General features: G+C 45.2%; 2 protein-coding genes across 2 annotated transcripts in view; one reads left to right on the top strand and one right to left on the bottom strand.

The window, feature by feature from the left end:
• Positions 1-8,190, top strand: part of NCBP1 (nuclear cap binding protein subunit 1) — a 31,712-nt gene extending 23,522 nt beyond the window's left edge. Inside the window, exons 19-23 of the mRNA XM_042787794.1 lie at positions 777-880; positions 1,587-1,701; positions 4,134-4,277; positions 4,713-4,826; positions 5,732-8,190. Coding sequence (XP_042643728.1) covers positions 777-880; positions 1,587-1,701; positions 4,134-4,277; positions 4,713-4,826; positions 5,732-5,845 — 591 coding nt within the window. The 3' untranslated portion in view covers positions 5,846-8,190. The remainder of the gene's footprint in view (positions 1-776; positions 881-1,586; positions 1,702-4,133; positions 4,278-4,712; positions 4,827-5,731) is intronic.
• Positions 8,191-9,523: 1,333 nt separating this feature from the next.
• On the bottom strand, positions 9,524-17,979 carry XPA (XPA, DNA damage recognition and repair factor). Its single transcript, XM_042787898.1, has 7 exons — positions 17,787-17,979; positions 16,610-16,885; positions 16,086-16,190; positions 13,804-13,909; positions 12,018-12,183; positions 11,212-11,329; positions 9,524-9,743 (listed from the first exon to the last, which is right to left on the bottom strand). Exons 1-7 carry the CDS (start codon positions 17,902-17,904, stop codon positions 9,595-9,597), a joined length of 1,038 nt encoding a protein of 345 aa, XP_042643832.1. The 5' UTR covers positions 17,905-17,979; the 3' UTR covers positions 9,524-9,594.
• Between the last annotated feature and the right edge of the window lie 351 nt (positions 17,980-18,330).

The raw sequence follows: 18,330 nt of genomic DNA, 5'->3' as shown, positions 1-18,330 counted from the left end.
GAGTCTTCTGTATGATTCATTCAGTTATTTTAATTTTCCTTCCTTAAAAGGAGCTTTGTTGCACTTCCTTATTTGACAATGGGTGGTTGTAAGGATAAATACAGTGCAGGCTGTGGATCTTGGATACTGTGGCATTCAAGCACATGAGTAACTAAGATAAGCCTTTTTTTCTGAACAGCTTGCAACTGCTTTAGTCAGTAACTCCTCTCTGCAGTTGCCTGTTAGATTGCTTGCAACGCCCCCAGAATCATGGCAGTGCCTGTAGCAAGTAAGCACTTCCATTGACTGCATGATGCTGGCTCTGTCCTGAAATGAATAGGTCCTGTAGAGAAAATCTTACTGTCACGTTCGAAGACTGTTGCAGTTCAGAGAGAGTAGGCTGGTGGTAGCTCCTTCATTATAGTGATTTGAGAGGTATATGCGCTCTGGTTTGTGCACTTTGATGTCAAATACTAGGACTTGAGTCTCGAAGGCCTCACCTCCAACTGCAATACTTGTATTTTTTGCTTTTGCATGGAAGTATGTGTGTTAACAAAAAGTGATACATCTCTTTTGCAAGAAGTAGAAAAGGTTGTTAAACAAAATCAGAAGGCTTTATGTAATTGATACAGATCTGTAATTTGAGCAGTTTTAGGCTAGGCTACCCAGCTTCCTAAAGTATTTGAAATTACCCAGTAATATCACAGACGTAGAGTTGCATCAAACTGTCTCTGCTTTTATCTGAGGCTGGAATACTTTACACAGATTGTGTATACAATGTCTTTCACAAAATATAGATGATTGCTGTGCTTGTGGACAAGATGATTCGGACACAAATTGTTGACTGTGCTGCAGTAGCAAACTGGATCTTCTCTTCAGAGCTTGCACATGATTTTACTAGGTAACAAGAATTTGTCTTGGGTTGTTATTTGTCTCTGAATTACTATTTTAAGTGTCCAGTACATAGTTTAATCTACAGAAACTACAGAAAAAGGTACAATTAAGCTTTTGTTCCTTCTACAAAATATGTACTTTAGCATTTTTCTTTCTGAGTTGGGGTATGAATGTTTACATGACAGTGCAGGAACGTTGCTAGCGTGTCATTTTGCAAGTAGTCTCTAAGCCTGCCAAAGCAGAACAACACTGGAACTATTTCTAGGCATAGTCTGTTGCTGTGTGTTACATAGCTCCTAGCTTAGTTGTGGCCCCAGTCTTTGACTGAGGTATGTAACTTTTACTGCCACTGATACATTGCTTATTGAGAACAGGAGAAGTGTTTCGTCTGAGAAGTGAATTCGATGGTGGTAGTCTTGCAGTACATGTAGGAAATACAATGCTGGTTAGGAACTATACTACAAAAAGTAGGAAATAAGTGATTGTTAAGCTTTCTTACATTACTATAGGTAATATGTATGTATATATTTTATATAGAGAGACATACAAAATACACATAGGTATGCTTTCCTGTATGTTGAGTGTTTGCTCACTCTACTGGATACTAAGTTTTTTAAATTTCCCCAGATACATTTTTCTGTAAGAAACTACATTTAGTTTTCTGTCTTGGAGAAATGCATAATGCAGTGTTTTGAGCTTTGTGTCCTTCCTAGGTTTTATATCTGGGAGATATTACATTCCACAATTCGTAAGATGAATAAGCATGTTCTGAAGATTCAGAAAGAACTGGAGGAAACTAAGGCAAGATTGGCCAGGCAGCACAAAAGAGTGAGTAACTTGTTTGTAATTTTTAGTTATTTTAAGCTAAGTTTTACAAACCTGCATGCTGTCAGGCTGATGCACAGTTGGTTTTGGGAAGGACTGAATAAATATGTTTATCAGTAAGCATGTCTGCAGACATGTGATCATCTGTAGCACTAAGACATTAAAAACTGGGTGCATGTTCTCAGTCCACCTTTCTAATAGTAGATATAACCTAAGAATTCAGTAAAATCTTTAAGGGGATTCATATGTATTTGCTCTGTTCAAGTGCTCTCTCACAAGTTTCTCTTCCAATACAAGCATGTTTTCCACTTGCCTTCTAACATGGATTTCAATTACCTGATTAGATAACAATAAGACCAGTTACAAATTATTCATAGTAAGTTCTGTTAAAGAGTACTCTTGTGGCTTCCATGCAGAAGTGCACGGAAACAGCTATTTGTTATTGAAAAGTTGGCTGTTACTGTTCTTCTGATGGATGCTGCTGGATTCTGACACTGGTAGCTGTCACTTCCTTCTTCCAGCTTCTTTTTCTGGGGTACTGTATACAACAAACTGATGAGCAAGCAGCTGCTGTTTTGTTCTGTTTGTCCCAAGTACAACAGTAAAATAGGGCGAGAGAGTGTCTTCTGTGTCATCTGCAAAAGATGGGGCCCAAGGAAGCTTGGCTGAGTGCAATACTTAGTTGTGATAGAATGAAGTCAGTTTATAAACATGTTGAGAGTTGCAAAGAGCGAGAGAGAATTTCTGTGTTTATATGTAGTCTGTATAATTACCCACATAAAATCCTTAGCTCCAAAACTTTGGACAAAGTCCGTGTCAGAATTTCGCACATGGCACAGACGCTGCTGATGGTTTTTGAAGAAATCTGCACAAGTCAGTTATTTTTCCAGAAGTTTCTGTTGGGAGATCACTAATACCTCACAGTTTGCCACTGTCGATTCGTTCCAGCCCCTTCATCTTGTTTCCTCCACTCCCAGCAGTAGCCATCCTGGTTGCTTGCATCCTCAATGTAAATTGATCAGCAGCTAATAAATGCCCATGATTATTGAAGACCTAGATGCAGTCATTGATCTTACTGTGAGGCAAAGAGCTTTTCTGGCATCTCTAAACAAATATACCAGTGTTTTCATTTCTGTACTTGCCTCTTGCTGCAGCTCTTTATTACTGAGTACTTCAAATGACTATTGTGCCAGGAAGAAACATTTGTATGCAACAGTGAGTAGTTCTGCAGGCTGTTGCTCTGCTGCATGACCATTCCTTTTAGAGAAAGTAAACTGTCAAGTTTTGATGTCCCCAGCATGACGTGGGTTGCCTTACTGTGGAATGAGTCCAAGGCTTACATGCTTTCTCTTCGGTCTTATTGGTCCTGTAGTGTTTTGAGTTCAGGAAATCTCTAGATGAGGCAAAAGCAAGTTACTATAGAGAGAATAAAATTAAATTCTCACTTTCTTGGGTAAGTTGTTTTTATTTTTTATGCTGATTCAGAGCTGTAACTATCTTCTGATTGTGGGTCTTACTTGCTATGCAGTAGGTAAGTTAACACATAGCCCTGTATTTGTCACAAGTTGTACATGCTCCTTTTACAACATTTGAATTTTTGAGCTGTTAATTTATGGGTGTTTTTGCACAGAAACAATTCTATGAGACTGAAGCAATATCTGTATTTGAATGTACCATAATCCATCAGATTCTGCTTTTCTTTCTGTATCCCTTGTAGTCTCGTGTAAGACTTCATTACCTGAGCTCCCAGCTGGTACTTAGGTGTATTTTGTTGTGTTGGTTTGGTTTGGTTTTGAGGCAATGAGAACATGCCATGTTCCTAGCTAGTAGTTTGGTTTCCATGCTGACCCTTTCTAGTCTGAGAGCATCCCTTTTGATCATGAATATAGGGAGTCCCCACTTTAACACCGTGGGCTACAGTCTTTAGTCTTCCTTTTGTGCTAACCAGCTGGAGTCATCTGAGTTCTTGCACAAAGTGTTTTATTTTTTTGGAGCCCTGAAATTTCACAACTGTTCATTGAATGAATTAACTGCACTGCTGCAGTAGACACAATTTTTAAAAATTTTTGACTGATATTTTTGAAAAAGCTGTTCATTATCTGGTAATGATAAAGTCAGCCAGGGGTATTACCTTTCACTGTTTCCACTGAATAAAGGACTGGTAAATCTTTAAGCTTGCTCTGGTTTCTCTGAAATCTTGATTATTTTTTTTTTCAGGGCTTTCCCATATTGCTATTTTTCCTTCCAAATTTATTTCCTGAATTGTATTCAAAGTAATTTTCCTCCCAGATACAATGCTTACCAAGGTACAGAGCAGCTTCAGTTGCTGCTCTTCAATTGCTCTGCAGATGTTTTCACATGTAGAACCAGAGGGCATTAGCAGTATCCACAGGTAGCCAAGTTGCTAGTTAGTCCTGTGTTGTTGTCACTTACAGCGAGACAGTGATGATGATGATGATGATGACGACCGAAGCAGTGATCGGGAAGATGGACCACTAGAAGAGCAGATAGAGCGCTTGCAGGAAAAAGTAGAGTCAGCCCAGAGTGAGCAAAAGAATCTCTTCCTTGTTATATTCCAGGTAATGATGGGCAAAGTCTCGTCTCGCTTTCAGGTTTTAAAGCTTTTAACTGGATTCATAAGCTTGCAGTGTCACTTGTATCTCGGGCATCTTCTTGGAATAAGAATATGGGAAGGGGTTGATGGGTTTACTATGGGTTAGGGTCAATCCAGGTCATCCCCCTGCAAAGGCTGCTTCTGAGCAACATCTGTTCAGTTTCAAGTGCTCAGAAACAGAGGAGTTCTGCTAGCATACAGTTTCCTGAACAACCAGAAGGTAACTTGATTTTATTTGCTTACTAAATTCAGTATTTGCCAAGCAAAATAATTATTCTCAATAGTTCAGAGCTTCTATCCCCCAGATTCTCTTACCTGAGCTTAGGATCCTGCTCTCATTTGACAAGACTGAATATAAGTGTGTTGTTTTGTTTTGTTTTGTTTTTTTCTTCTCCTGCAGCGTTTCATTATGTTGTTAACTGAGCACTTAGTGCGCTGTGAGACTGGTGGAATTGATGTATTTACACCTTGGTACAAGAGCTGTATAGAGAGGTTGCAGCAGATCTTCCTGCAGGTAAATTTAATTTCTCAATTTGGAAGGCTGTGGGCAGAGGCATGCTGGATAGTCAAGCTTTGTGGCTGAATAAGTGAGCACTCCATGAAAGTAGCAGTAGATGGCAGCAGCACATCTTCTCCAAAGGCTAGTGTGAGATTAGGTCATAACTGGTTCTGGCCACATCTCTGCCACAGGCTGGTGGAGTGACTGATCCTTGATTAATTTTCACACTGTGAGCATGCTGCAAAAAGGTACCAAGATGTGGTTATGAATTTCACTGAGCTCCTCTTAACTGTGTGTTTATAGTGAGAGCAAAGTTGTGAATGAACAACAATACTAAACTAGCTATCTTTTAAATAAGAGGATTAAAATGTTGCAGAATTCCTTTTCATAAGATGTGTAAACATCTATTTAAAATAATTTTTGAATTCTTGGCTCTGTATTAAATCAGGTAACAGGCACAGGTGGCTGGATAAAAGTGGTAGTAATACGAAATTATACCTGTGCAAGCAGAAGATATGTTGAAGAATGGGAGTAGTATAATTCTCCCCTGGGCTGAACCCTTCCCTGATGGTAGATGCAGCTTCAGAGGAAAGCAAATACCATGATTCTCCTAGGATATCTCTGTAGTGGTATGGTGTCCTGCACACTATTCAGGGTCCAGGAGTGAAGAGCTACAGGGAGCACAGTGCCTCTCAAGTCAGGATTTCAGCACATGCTTTCTTCTTGCAGTCAGTGGTGGCTCTGTGTTATGCTTTTCTTGTCAGTGGGTGTTGTATTGTGGAAATGAGATGTGCCTAACAATTTTGATGAAAGCGTTTGACCTGTGATTCTTACAGGTCTCGACTTCTTTGCCTGTTCTTATATAAAGGTAAATGAAAACAATAAAGGTTTGCATTCTGTTTTTGTTTTTTATCTGCCAGCATCACCAGATAATCCAGCAGTACATGGTGACCCTAGAGAACCTCCTGTTTACAGCTGAACTGGACCACCACATACTGGCTGTGTTTCAGCAGTTCTGTGCTCTGCAGGCCTGAGGATTATTCATGGGCAGAGTCTTGTCTGGAGGACTTAAATGAATTTAAATGTTTGTGGGTTTTTTAGTGGGAAAACTTAACATGGGGATGGAAATTTTTGACTAAAACTGGCTTTCATTGCTTCTATATGAATTAGTACAGTACTCTAACCAACAGCAAACTGTGTAAGCATCATAAGCCTTACAAGATATGACTGAAAGGGGATAGATTTGGAGTAATGTATTAATTATTCTTGTTGTCTTTTAATTTGGTTTACTTTTGACTTTGTTATAGTATTTTTGTTTCTCCCCTCTTGTTTATACAAAGATAAAAATTACCACGCACACTGCGCCCCCAAAAATCAAAACAAAAAACCACAAAAAAAAGCACCAAAAAAAAAGCAACCAACCAACCAAAAAAAAATACCAACCCTCCCCCCCCCCCCCCCCCCCCCAAAAAAATAAAAAACACCCTACCCCAAAATCGTTCATAGTGTTTTGTGAGTATGAAAGGGAATGCACCTTCTCAGCAGTGTGGTGAAGTTCTCTAGTGTGGCATAGTGAAAGTATCTTAACTTTGGGCATGTGAAATGCTCGAGTTAAGCTTTCATAGTATAGAGCATATGAATTTGTTTATTACCAAGCCAGTTAGATATTCAGAGTTTGAAAGAACATGGTTGTACTACAGCTTTAGATGTATTGTCTAGTGTCTTATTACAGTAGCTATAAACAATCAGTAGAGGAACTTCATGGACAGCTGAAAAATGCAATCCCTTTTGCAGTATGGTTGGGGAATCATGAGCTGCTCCTGGCAGCAGCCTTCACTGCTAAATAGAGCCAGTGAGCAAGGGTTGGAGCGGAATAAACTTTTGACTTCTGTATTGCAAGCCTTACCGGGTGTTGGGAACTCCCGCCTCAGATGCCAGGGGAGAGGGCAGGGCAGTGTTCAGCTTGTTCCTTTATTTCAGCCCGTAACTAGCTGGGTCGCCAGGCTTGTGCTGGGCTGGACCTGCAGGCCTGCAGTGGTGCCAGAAATCTTCCTGGTGGTGACGGCTGATGAACCAAGTGCCCTGCGTAGTAACAACTGCTTTGTGGTGGCTGCGGCTGCTGCCCTTCCCTTGCTTTAAAATGTGACAACAGCATGTGGCTCCCATGTCTTCAGGAAGCATTTTTATGCTAAATTGATATCTCATGGGAAACTTCGGCTAGGAAAACACAACTTGAAGATAGAGTAGCCTTAGTTTTCAGTTATGCAAATAACGTTACGTACATAAACGCCAAACCAGAGTGGTCTGTATTACAGTAAGCAGTGATGAATAGCAAAGACACTGCATTAGGTGCTCAGGTCTGTCAGTGTGCAGTGTATTTCCAAGCCATTTATGGACTCTTCATTTTGCAGGTGAATTTTTAAAGAATTTCTTACCCAGTGCTATTCAATTTAAGCTTAGAAAGTTACGAGCTTTGAGTTATTTTGTTCCTGTTACAAATCATTTTTTCACTTATACCTAGTAATGCATTTCACCTGTACCATGACCAATTGACCTCCTGAGCAAACAAGGAGGGTAAGAAATGGAACTTTCTACTTTGACCCAAGTTTGCGTGTGTGGCCTGTAGCAATCAGATGTATACTCATAGACTTAGATCTCTTACTTCTGCTTTCTCTGCTTAACCTTTCAGATTTGACAGATTCCTCCATTCTTTCAGGGTATACTGTTACTTGTAAATTTGCTTTATGTAAGGGTTTTCTCAGTCATGCAGACTTCTGATTCAAATCTTTTTCTGCTCATGCTCTTGAGTAATCAAATAGTTGGTGGGCTTTTTTTTTTTTAAGAAATGTTTAATACTGTAGAGGTTTTAATTGGGGTTTAATAGTGTTTCCACTGGCTCAGATCAGTATCAGAGTTCTGATATTAGCCAAGGGTAAGGGTCTGACTATAAATGTGACTTCTGTAAAACCAATAATGCAGTTAAAACTTGCAGACGTGTAACTTCCTCTGAGCCTTGACAAACAGGGGTGCTGGGGATCCAGTTGCAAATGCCTGAGTGTAATCATATGACTTAAAACCAAGTAACAATGTCTTTCAAAATTGATTTGACTTCTTCCATGGTGAGTGTGGGCTCTGATTACATTTCTTGAGGCTGCTGGACACCTCCCCCTCTTTGTAAGTCCACAAGTCCAGTGGCATACATGTGACTTGACTGGATCTGCAGGAAGGAGAATGAGATGCTTGCATAGTGATACCAGCAGCTAATTGGAGTAACTTTGAACCACTGAAGCACGAGGTGGGGGATAGTCTAAAGATGCTGTAGAAATGTGGTGTGGTTGGAAAAAAATGCACAAGTGAAAATAAATGAAGGTGAAGCAGATTGCTGCTGGGAGTGTTTGTCGTACCTGTTCTGGGGGGGGGGCCACTGAAGCAAAGCAGGGTTACGCTGGTGTTTAGTGCCGTCAGGCCTGGAGCAGTTGTTTCCCCTGCGCTGTTGCTGCTCCTGACTGACACACAAGACGTTCACCTCCTCGTGCTCTTGGCTGAGGGAACGTGCTTCCCCCACCTGCGCAGCTGAGCGAGGCAATCCCACGTGCTGCTGGGTGCCCCAAGGGTGCCCGTGTGGAAATTCTCCCTCTCTCTTGCCACCTGCAGGAGGCTGGGCAGGGGTTGGGCCGGCAGTGCTGAGCAGTGGCTGCGGCAGCCTGCCCACAGGCAAGTGATGCAGCAGCCAGCTCATGCCACCCACCTGCCCTCCAGAGGCATTTTGGGGCCCGAGACCACGCTGGGTCATGGGACCAATGACGTGGAAGAGCACCTTCAAAAGCTCTGCCAGGACCTGCCTCCCACCCTCCAGCCAAGCCCACGTGCCGACCCCCTCAGCCTCACAGGGCCCCAGCCCTGTGCTCGGTGGGCTGGCAGGTCACTGAGGCAGCAGACCCCACCAGAGCATGGGAGATGTGAAAACCTGTGAGTGGAGCCATCACACGCCCACCCGACACCTCTCCTGTAACATTCCAGTCCTGCACAGCCACTGTGGCCCAGCCTACCCCATTCACAACGGAGAACACAGAGCTGCTGCCTAGAGCATGTTTCTTCAGCCATTTTCACAAGCATTCCACAACAGCTCTAAGAACCAAAGATTTTAAATTTGAACTTAAACCCCCCCTGTACTGAAATCAAGGATCATTTAGGTGTGCCTTGGAATGCTCTTTCTTCTCCCTCCCCAAGTAGGTACCCTTTTCATTTACAAATTTCTGACGAAATTTTACTTGAAACAAAAGCAATAGAGGATACATTTCGTAGAACCTCCCCAGGATCATGCAGCTTTCCTTCCACTAGAGTTCTCCTTTAATGGAGCCGATTCTGCAAACCCAAGCAGGAGAACGTGCCTGACATGGCCTCCTACCAGCAGAAGAGGTGCTTTATCAGATAGTCACCCTCTGCATGCCCACGACCAGTAACTGGAAACCAGACAAGAGAGCCTTCCTCCTCTAATGGAAGCAGACAAGCAGGAAATTCACCTTAATTTCATCAGCATATGAAGTATAATGATACCAGCTTATCTTTTGGCCTACGAGGTACCAATTTATTCAACTGTTAAAAATGTGCTATGTTCTACCCCAAGATCTAGCTTAAAAGACAAAGCTGATTGTTCTGTACAGGTCTTCTTACAACTGAGGAACATCCCCCTTCAAAAATTTGGCAACAGCTTGTTCATAATTAGCATTTATTTAATATAAAATACAATTCAAAACATAATTAAATAGAAAAAATATTAACACTACATCTTCTCATAAGTTAATTCATGGCCACATACAGTACACGTCTTTTTATATGTATCTTCATCAATGTTTTCTTCTGGTCCATACTCATGTTCATGGAAACTAGGTTTTTTCTTCCACAAACTACTCCTCACAGCACGGTGCATTTCTGATGAGAAATATAAGAATATTTTAACATTTTAATACATCTTAAATAATGGTTAATAAAACTCAGGCTAACCACCATTCTGAGGACTACAGACAACAATCTGCTTGTTGCCTGTCTTCCATAAATTTTGGGTGAGAATCTGCTACTTCAAGAACAAGCTTCAACTTGCCTTGCAATCTTCACCTTGTTTGCATATTTTGAAGGGTAAGAACTACACTGACATGAGATCTCACAGGAGAAGATTTTCCATCTGGACTAAATACGTGTTGCCCGCTGCCATTTTACATGAAGCCATTCAAAAGTATCCAAAAGGGATAGGTGGAATGCAGAGGAAAAGTTTTATAAAACACCTCATTGTTTTACGTGACCAAGAAAAAGTACTTTTCATTCAGGTCACAGTAAGCCTCCCAAATGACTTGGCATTCTCTAAGCTTTATGCCCAATAATGTGAGCTGCCTCTGCAGCAGCCGCAGTGAAGTCAGCAGGTTTTCAAGAGAGCACAGGCTGGCAGCCGAGCCCAAGATATTATCCGGATGTTGCAAGTGGGTGGCAAGCATACCGAACAGCAAAATGTAGTCACATTTTGAGCCAAACCATCCAGGCTGCAAACTTTGTCATGTTAAGGCCTGTACTTGCACTGAACTCTGGCATCCCGGCTACAGTCTGCTGCCACTCCTCCTGTGCACTGAACAACAATGGTCAAGGCAGGCGTTACTTGCTCAGTCTCCTTTTCTGCCTCCTCCAGACAATACCAGTACAGCCAAGCTTGAGCTTTCTGCCTCCCGAGTGCTGTCCCAAACTGAAGCACAGATGCCATGGGCAGCACAGACATCATGGTAAGTCTCAGCTCTTGAAGAAACAAATGTGGTCTTTTTTAAAATTCCTAGCATGTCTCTGCTGGAAGTATTTCTCAGTTCTACCCAGAACTCTTAGGACTTCTACTCTCCTAAATACTAATTTATCAGGAAAAAACAAGGATAACGAGCACTGAAAAGAGCAGCTGGGAGTACTGTGAACAGTGGGAAAAGGCATTTTCTACCTTCATTTACAGTTACTCCACCTGAAGGCATATGTATGACAGAATTATAAACTACTGGCACAAAAAGCCATGTTCTCCACAAGTCAGGAAAAGTAATAGGAACAATCTATGGCACATTCTGGGCAATAGAAAAAAAAAAAAAATCTCACAATGAACCATCATAATTGAATTCTGCCATTTACATCATGTCCATAGGACAAGAAGGTAATTCAGGTTGGAAGGGACCTCAGATCTCCAGTCCAACCCTCTGCCCAAAATAGTCAGCTATGAGGTCAGACCAGACTGCTCAGGGCTTACCCACACGGCTCCTGAAAACCTCCATTTTGCCACACTGAAGATTTTCTAAATACTTTAATCAGATGTAGAAACAAATTCAAACAGAACTGTACTTTACTTCAGGTACAGCAGTATGTAAGTTTAACACTTTACCTTTAACTTTCTTATCAAACTTCTTCTGTTTCATCTTCTCTCTGCTCTCACGGCGGAGTTCCTTTGCTTCTTGCAATGACTCTTCACTACCCCAGACTTCAAGGGAACGCTTTATTACCTATAGGATAAACATAAATGTGGGTTTTTTCCTTGAGACAATAAAACTATTCTAACTCACAAATCTAATTTTTTCCCTGCACACACACAAGCCAACCCAAACTTCTCTGTCTCCCAGCTCTCTTTGCTCTTGACCTGCAAACATGGCATTCTTTTCACAGTAGGAGGTAACACTGCTTTTTAGTATTGGCAACATTGATTTTTACTTACTGGGGAAAGCCAAGCCCAGCTCTAACTTTGTGCATACTCCACTAAAGCAGCAGCATTCCTTTAAAAGGAACAAACAAGAAATGCTAAAGCCGTGGAAAACACAGTGGCCTCTCCTGCTCCCTCTGAGGGCTGAGCTGCAAACACGAAGCCACAGCTACAACGGGACACACACACAGCAGCAGCTGCCCCACGTGTTTTAGCATAGCAGTGAAAGGCCATGCCCTTTGTGACCTTTATTGTGCAAACCACTGAGGTTGTGGTGGTCCATGAACATCTTTAAAATGCTCTCAAACACAGACATTTTAATGAATTTGGGCCATGGCTCTTTATTTTAACTATACAGAAAACATACACAAGCTATGTATAACATACTTAGCTTTGACAAAATAACTCAGAAATAAAAAACAAAGCGACACTGTTTTGTTTGCCGAAGTTGTACAAAGGTAAGAACAGGTCTGAAATATGAAAAGTTTCTGTACCTGTGGCTTTAAATAAAGTTTCATGTCACCCCATTGTGCATTATGACGGTTTTTCTTCAGAATGAATCTGAGCACTGGTTCCCTCTTGTCTAAGTCACAGTCTTTAAGAAGAAACTCTTCTTTTGCTTCTGTCCTTGTTATAAGCTTATGTTTATCTTCAGCATCTCTGGAAGATGTAAAATAATTATGAGAAACCTACACCTGAAAACCACGTTATTAACATCTAAGTCCCCATCACATCTAACATTCCTGAAATACAGGTAGCCCTCGATCTTCTCAGTTTTTATGTATGCAAATAACTCTAGACTCCAACAATCTAGTTAAACTCCAAGACAGGTTTACTGAAATTAAGTTTAAAAATTCTCCCATTTGAGCAAGCACAGGCTGAGAAGCCTGCTCTTCTAGAAGGGCTTTTGTTCTGTTTTCTTACAAGAGGGAGTAACTGAAACTTAAAAGGAGTATGAATAATTTTAGGTATTCACCTAACCCAGATGCAATTCAAGAGGACAAAAGTACAAGCCTGACACATGGTCGAGAGAAAGAATGTGTAATGTGAGACAGGTCAGATCACCTGAGAATATACACACTCCATATGCTTCTAGATCCCAGAAACAGATTAGCAACACAGAGCACTTCTTTCTAAATTCAAGACAGTAGGCAGAGGAACCGTAAAATAAAGACCTTAAAAAACTGTGTCTTTTACCAAACAGACAATGAAAAACTGTGTAACCACACCAGCACTTATGAGTTAATGAAAAAAAATTACATTTACGCAATCCTGACTGAAGTACAACTTGAATTGCTTGAGCCGGAACAATCTGCCAAACAGTTAAGTGCTATCAACGGTCATCAAGGAAGTACTGCTTGCTGTAAATGTAGCTTTACTAGAATTCAAAGTTCACAGAAAAAGCTACTGCACTGAGGAATCTCTTAACATTCAGCTACTAGAGCTACTTAAGTCGAAGAAAAACCACTCCGTGCCCTCTCCTTAACATCCTTTTTCCACCCACCTTACCTTCCAGAGACAGCACTCTCTCTCCAGTGACTGTGAACTGCCTACACCATGTGCACACTCCTGACCACTCCCTGTAGTAAGCAGGGAAGCTCTCAGAATAAACTCCTAGCTGCAGTCTTCCCCCCACACCCACCCATTCAAACTACCATTCACTCATGGTAGTTGGCTGCTTCCAAGTTGGTTTCATTGCCCTTGTTAGCTCAATGGCTTTTGGAGCATTTTCTGTATCAAGATAAAAGCAGAGAGTGCCTTCTGCTCAAGGTCAAACTCCTGCTTACCCTGCAGGTCAACAGTAACCTCCTGTGGGGGTTCTGCCCTTTGGCTGCCATGCTCCCAGCCCACTCGTGCTGACCAAAGTACTAACTTTACTTGGGTTAACTCACTAGGACAGCAAATACTCCCCTAATCCCTGCTCTACTTCAGAAAGCAGATGCTGGTGTGTTCCGTTTATTCAAATATCTCTAGTCTGCAACCAGACATTAATTCCACGCTGACAAACACACTAACTGCTCTCAAGACACCATGTTTCCATAGTGTTACATAAAAATCTCATGTCCCTCGATCCTAAGACAGGTTGCTAGTCTTCACTTCCATAATGGAAAACACAGACCTTATCCATCAACTTCCATTTACTTTTCCAGTAAGTATTAAGTTTCTGAAAAACGTCTCTTTGCTTAACAGCATTTTTAATGAAACAGAATGATCGTCATTAACTGAATTACAGCCAGCAATCTTTACATAAAGCTTCCCTCTCCCAATTATTTGTAATACCTGCAATTATCACATGTTGCCCAATCAAAGTGCTGCATAAGATAGGAGTCCATGAAATCTTTGCCACAGTCTCCACAGATGAGATAGTCAAATGCTAGTACGGGTGCTAATGGAAAAAAAAATTTTTTTTTTAAGGAACTACCATGTTAAAAACAACCACCTGGTATTGGTATTACAGACAATTTTACTCAAATTTACATTATAGTTCTTATAGTTATTTGTTACAGACTAGTTTCACTGCTCTAAGTTTTCCAGAAAGACACAGTACAAATTCAAACCCATTATCATACAATCCCATCTCTGCTGGTATATTTCTGTTCTTGCTGGAAGGTTCACTGTTATTAAGTACTGGATTTCAACATTCAAACACATTTGTTTCGACTTAGCCATTGTTTAAAAAAAAAAAAAAAAAAAAGGCAAAAAACCCCTCTCCACATTTCCCCATAAAGCGCTTCACATCCCCTCCTACAGCTTCCTCTGTCCTGGCCCTCAGAAGTATGTCCTCATTTACAGAGGACATGCAGGCAGGAATGGGAGGAAGCAGAGAGAAGGGGATGCAGTTCCAACAGGGTGGCTAGAGCAGGAAGCAGTACAGGAGCAGCACTGGCATCATATAGTCCTCTCAGCTCTGCTCCAGTTCTTTTCCTAGCTCAGCCACACCTGCCTCTCCCTAAATGAGCTCAATGGAGGCCTGGGGCAGTTGGCAAGACTCTTGTCCTTTCCAGCGGGCAGAAATGGAGGTGGATGGCCAGAGAGCTGCTAGGAGTGGAATGGGGATGGAGCTCCACTACAATCCTCTCCCCAAGCCCTCTCAGCACTGCTCCAAGCCCAGACTCATCCCGGTGCCAGCCATCACTTCTGGCCGCATCCTCGCCGGGTAGATCACCTCCAGCGTCATCGTCATCTGGTTTGCGTTCCATGGGACACTAAGAAACACTGATTCAGGTAACCACAGTTCTAAGGTATGTTCCTTTAACAGTAACATTGTAGTTCTAGCAGAAAAAATAACATTTTTATACAGTTTCACAAGCTGAAAGTGAGGTAATGCTGCAGAATATTAACAATACCTGAAAAAGAAGATTAATGCTTGACATGCAGCACCGTACATTTTTAATTGCGTTTGCATTTATAGCAGATTCCATCTAGCAAAGACGACATTTTATGCCAATTCAGTCCTACTAGCGACAGTGGGATGCTCAGTACTTCACATAGTCATGCTCTTACATCATATTTCATCATTTAAGGCAGTAGTCCCGAACATAAAGACATTTTATTAAGATAATGACATTATGAATTACACAGCAAAAATACCTCCAGTGCGAAGGCATCCCAAAGCTACTTAATTTATTGTTAAACATTAACTCCTCAAAAGAAGTAGGGTTGCTAGTTGTTTACACTCTTAATGAAATCTGGTGGTGATTTCTAACAAAGAGATACACTGCACCAACAGCCCTGCAGCTGATTCAGAGCAGAACAAAGCAAGACAAAGACAATCCCAGAGAAGAAAGTGAATCTATTTTGGGATCCTTACTTCTCCATTTGCTTTTTGGAGGGAGAATATCACAAGACAATATGTCGAAATCCTCCACCAAACGATCAGCAAGTTGGCGTCAGTACGTTTTATAACGATAAAAGCTGGCACTGCAGCAGTGCTCTCATCTTGGCACGAACGATACCAACCTAAAAATTCCCAGAACCGACGAAAATGCGCGGATTTACACTTATTTTGGTCTTAAAATTCAAATTCCCGAAAGAAATAGTGGAAATAACGTTTATCGGGGAAAGGAAAAAACTGCCATACCCAAGGGCACTGACTGTGTCCCACTTCCGCGGCTTAAAATTCTTCATTTTTAATCACCGCGTATTCGGTAGCCGCTTTAATGCTGAAAGAACCAGATGCGCCAGATAGAACACATCCAGAAAGACGCGTGAGGAGGAAGAGAAAAAAAGAAAAAAAAAAAAAAAAAAAAAGGGAGGGGGGGAGGGGGGGAGGAAGAAGAAAGGGGGAGAAAAAAAAGCCCGGGAAAAAAAAAAAAAAAAAAGGCGCCCAACCCGCCCTGCTCGCTCAGCCCGACTCACTGTCGCCCCCGCGCCTTCCTGCCCTCCCCCGCCGGCTCCACGCACACGGCACCGCCTCCTCCCGGCGCCCCAGCCACCTCTTTCCTGCACGGCTCCCTCCCAGTTTTTTTTTGATTTTTTTTTTTTTTTTTTCCTGGAGGGTGGGGGGGGGTAGGGAGGTAGGGTTTTTTTTTTTTTTTTTTTTTTTTTTTTTTTTTTTTTACCGGGAGGATGCACGATTTTCTCGGTGGCGCAGAGGTCTTCCTCCTTCGCGAAGAAGCCCCCTCCCGTGTCCACGACCTTGGGGGGGGCCCGCGCCCGCCCGCCGCCTGCAGAAGACAAACGAGACGCCGCGTTAAGCGCCACGGCGGGAGCCGCCGCCGGCAGGGGGCGCGCGCGCGCGCCCCCGCGGCGCGAGGCGGGGGGCCGCGCCGCGCGCGCGAGGGCCCCCCCCATCCCCCCACGTGGGGGGAGGGGGGGGGGGGGCCCTCGCGCGCCGCGGCGTCGGCGGCTTTTCCCCCCCCCCCCCCTCCTCCTTCCCCCCCCCCCCCGCCTTTCCCGCTCCCGCTCCCCGCCACCCCCGCCGCCTCGCACCCAACGGCGGCGCGGCGAACACCGAACCCCCCCCCCCACACCCCCGCCCTTCCCATCCTATTTCTCGCCCTCGCCCCCCCCCCCAAAAAATTAGAAAAAGGGGCGCGGGGAGCCGGACCGGCGAAGCCGGGCCCGTCCGCCGCCGCCATCCGACCTGCGGCAGGGTAGGGCCGGGCCGCCAGCCGCGCCTGCCGCAGTGCCAGCGCCCGCTGCCGGTTCCGCTCGATCCTCGCCAGCTGCGCCGCCGAGAGGGGCGGCCGGTCGCCCGCCACGATCGAAGCCGCCTCCTCTTCCTCTTCGTCGGCCGGGGCCGGGGCCGGGGCCGCGACCGCGCCCGCCATGGCGGCGGAGCGGCGGAGCCCCACGGATCCCCCCCGCTCCGGCAGCGGCGACTCGCCCTTCCCCTCGCCGAGCCGCCGCCGCACTGCGCCTGCGCAGAGAGGGAGGCGGGGGAGGGGGCGAAAGGGGCGAGGCCCCCCGCGCAGGCGCGCAACCGCCGCCTCGCCTCCCCGCACCGCCACGGCGGGCCCCGCCCCGCCGCCGCGTGGGGGGTGGCGGGAAGCGTGGGGGGGGGGGGGGGGGGGGGCAGGGAGGGGGGGGGGGGAAGATGGGGGGAGGGGGCGCGCGGGGCCCGGTGGGGCGGGGGCTGCGGCCTGCGTGGCGCCCGGCCACGGGGGTCGGGGGGGGGGGGGTACGGGGATGTGGGGGGGTCGGGGGGGGGCCCGGCGGCGGGCCTGGGGCCCCGGATTTCAGTTCGGCGGGGCGGGGTGGGGGAGGGGAGCCGATGACCCTGCGATTTCCGCGCTGGGCCGCGTGTGCCGCGTTTCGAGCGCTTTCTGCACCAACCTCCGCTTCAGACTTGAGCAACCCCGTTTTTTTTTAAAAAAAAAAAAAAAAAAAAAAAAAAGCAGCAAAACCACCGCCCCTTACGGCAGGAATTCCTTAACAGCGTCACCCAGCAAATACCCCTTTTGTCCCCGAAACGCGGCCCGCGCGCCGTGTCCGCGCCCGACGGCGGGCACGCGGCGGCCCGGCCAAAGTCCCGCGGCGTGGCGTGGACCCCGCGGCGTGGCGTGGACCCCGCGGATGTGCCAACGCCCGCCGGCCGGGAGCCCCCCGCTCCGGCGGGGAGGCCCGCACCCCCCCCCCCACCCCCCCACCCCCCCCCGCCTCTGAAAGGCGGCTCCGGGGGAAGTCGGTCCAGTTCCACCCGCGGCGGGGGGCCCGCCGGAACGGCTTCACCCACGTTTCCTGCCCTGAAAAAGGTCGTTAACCGGTACCGTGGCTGTGCTCGCAGCCGCGCTCGGCGGGGGCACGGAGGGCTTCCTTACCAAAATCCCCGTCGCTACCTTTCATGGGTGCGCGTGATCCACGCGCAAGAGCAAAGGGAGAATAAATGGAGCCTGGAGCCTGCCTTATTGATGAGCTACACGTAAATGGCTTTGTCATGCAAATGTGGCTCTAAGCCACTTTCCTATAAAGCCAGCTTAGCGCCGAAGAGCCGGTCGTCCTCGCTTGTCCGTTGGGCAGCGCCTGCCCTGTCCTTGAAGCAACGGAAATGAAGACGTTGGTACAGATGTTTGCTCCCGGCCTCCATACCGAATCGGTGTGACCTTACAGCACAGAAAGAAGTCTTCCTCCCCCACCCCCAAAGGTCTCTCTCTGCCATTAAACTAAATTAATTTCCTGCCAACCCTTCCCTGCTGCCCTCAAAACACATCCCCAGTGCCTCTCCGTTCCAGTCCTAACTACCCACGGCGATTACCTGCACAGGCTGCGCTTCTGCTATGTCGAAAAGACATTTTTATTTCTTTTTAGTCTGTCGTCCGTGCTTGGTATTAACTTTCAACAACAGCCAGTAGAGTGTGCTGTGAA

Source organism: Tyto alba, unplaced genomic scaffold, assembly GCF_018691265.1.
Source record: "Tyto alba isolate M040663 unplaced genomic scaffold, T.alba_DEE_v4.0 Super-Scaffold_13, whole genome shotgun sequence".
NCBI classification, from domain to species: Eukaryota; Metazoa; Chordata; class Aves; order Strigiformes; family Tytonidae; genus Tyto; species Tyto alba.
The sequence above is the reverse complement of the archived record's forward strand: the minus strand, read 5'-3'. Positions and strand labels throughout refer to the sequence as shown.

Bases quoted from the DNA above. Each gene is read 5' to 3' on its own strand.
- XPA (XM_042787898.1), bottom strand. From the start codon at position 17,904: ATGACAAAGCCATTTACGTGTAGCTCATCAATAAGGCAGGCTCCAGGC. The intron at 16,191-16,609 runs GTCGGATGGCGG...TGTCTTCTGCAG, and splicing joins CCGGCCCTACCCTGCCGCAG to GCGGCGGGCGGGCGCGGGCC. The intron at 11,330-12,017 runs GTACAGAAACTT...TTTATCCTATAG, and splicing joins AACTTTATTTAAAGCCACAG to GTAATAAAGCGTTCCCTTGA.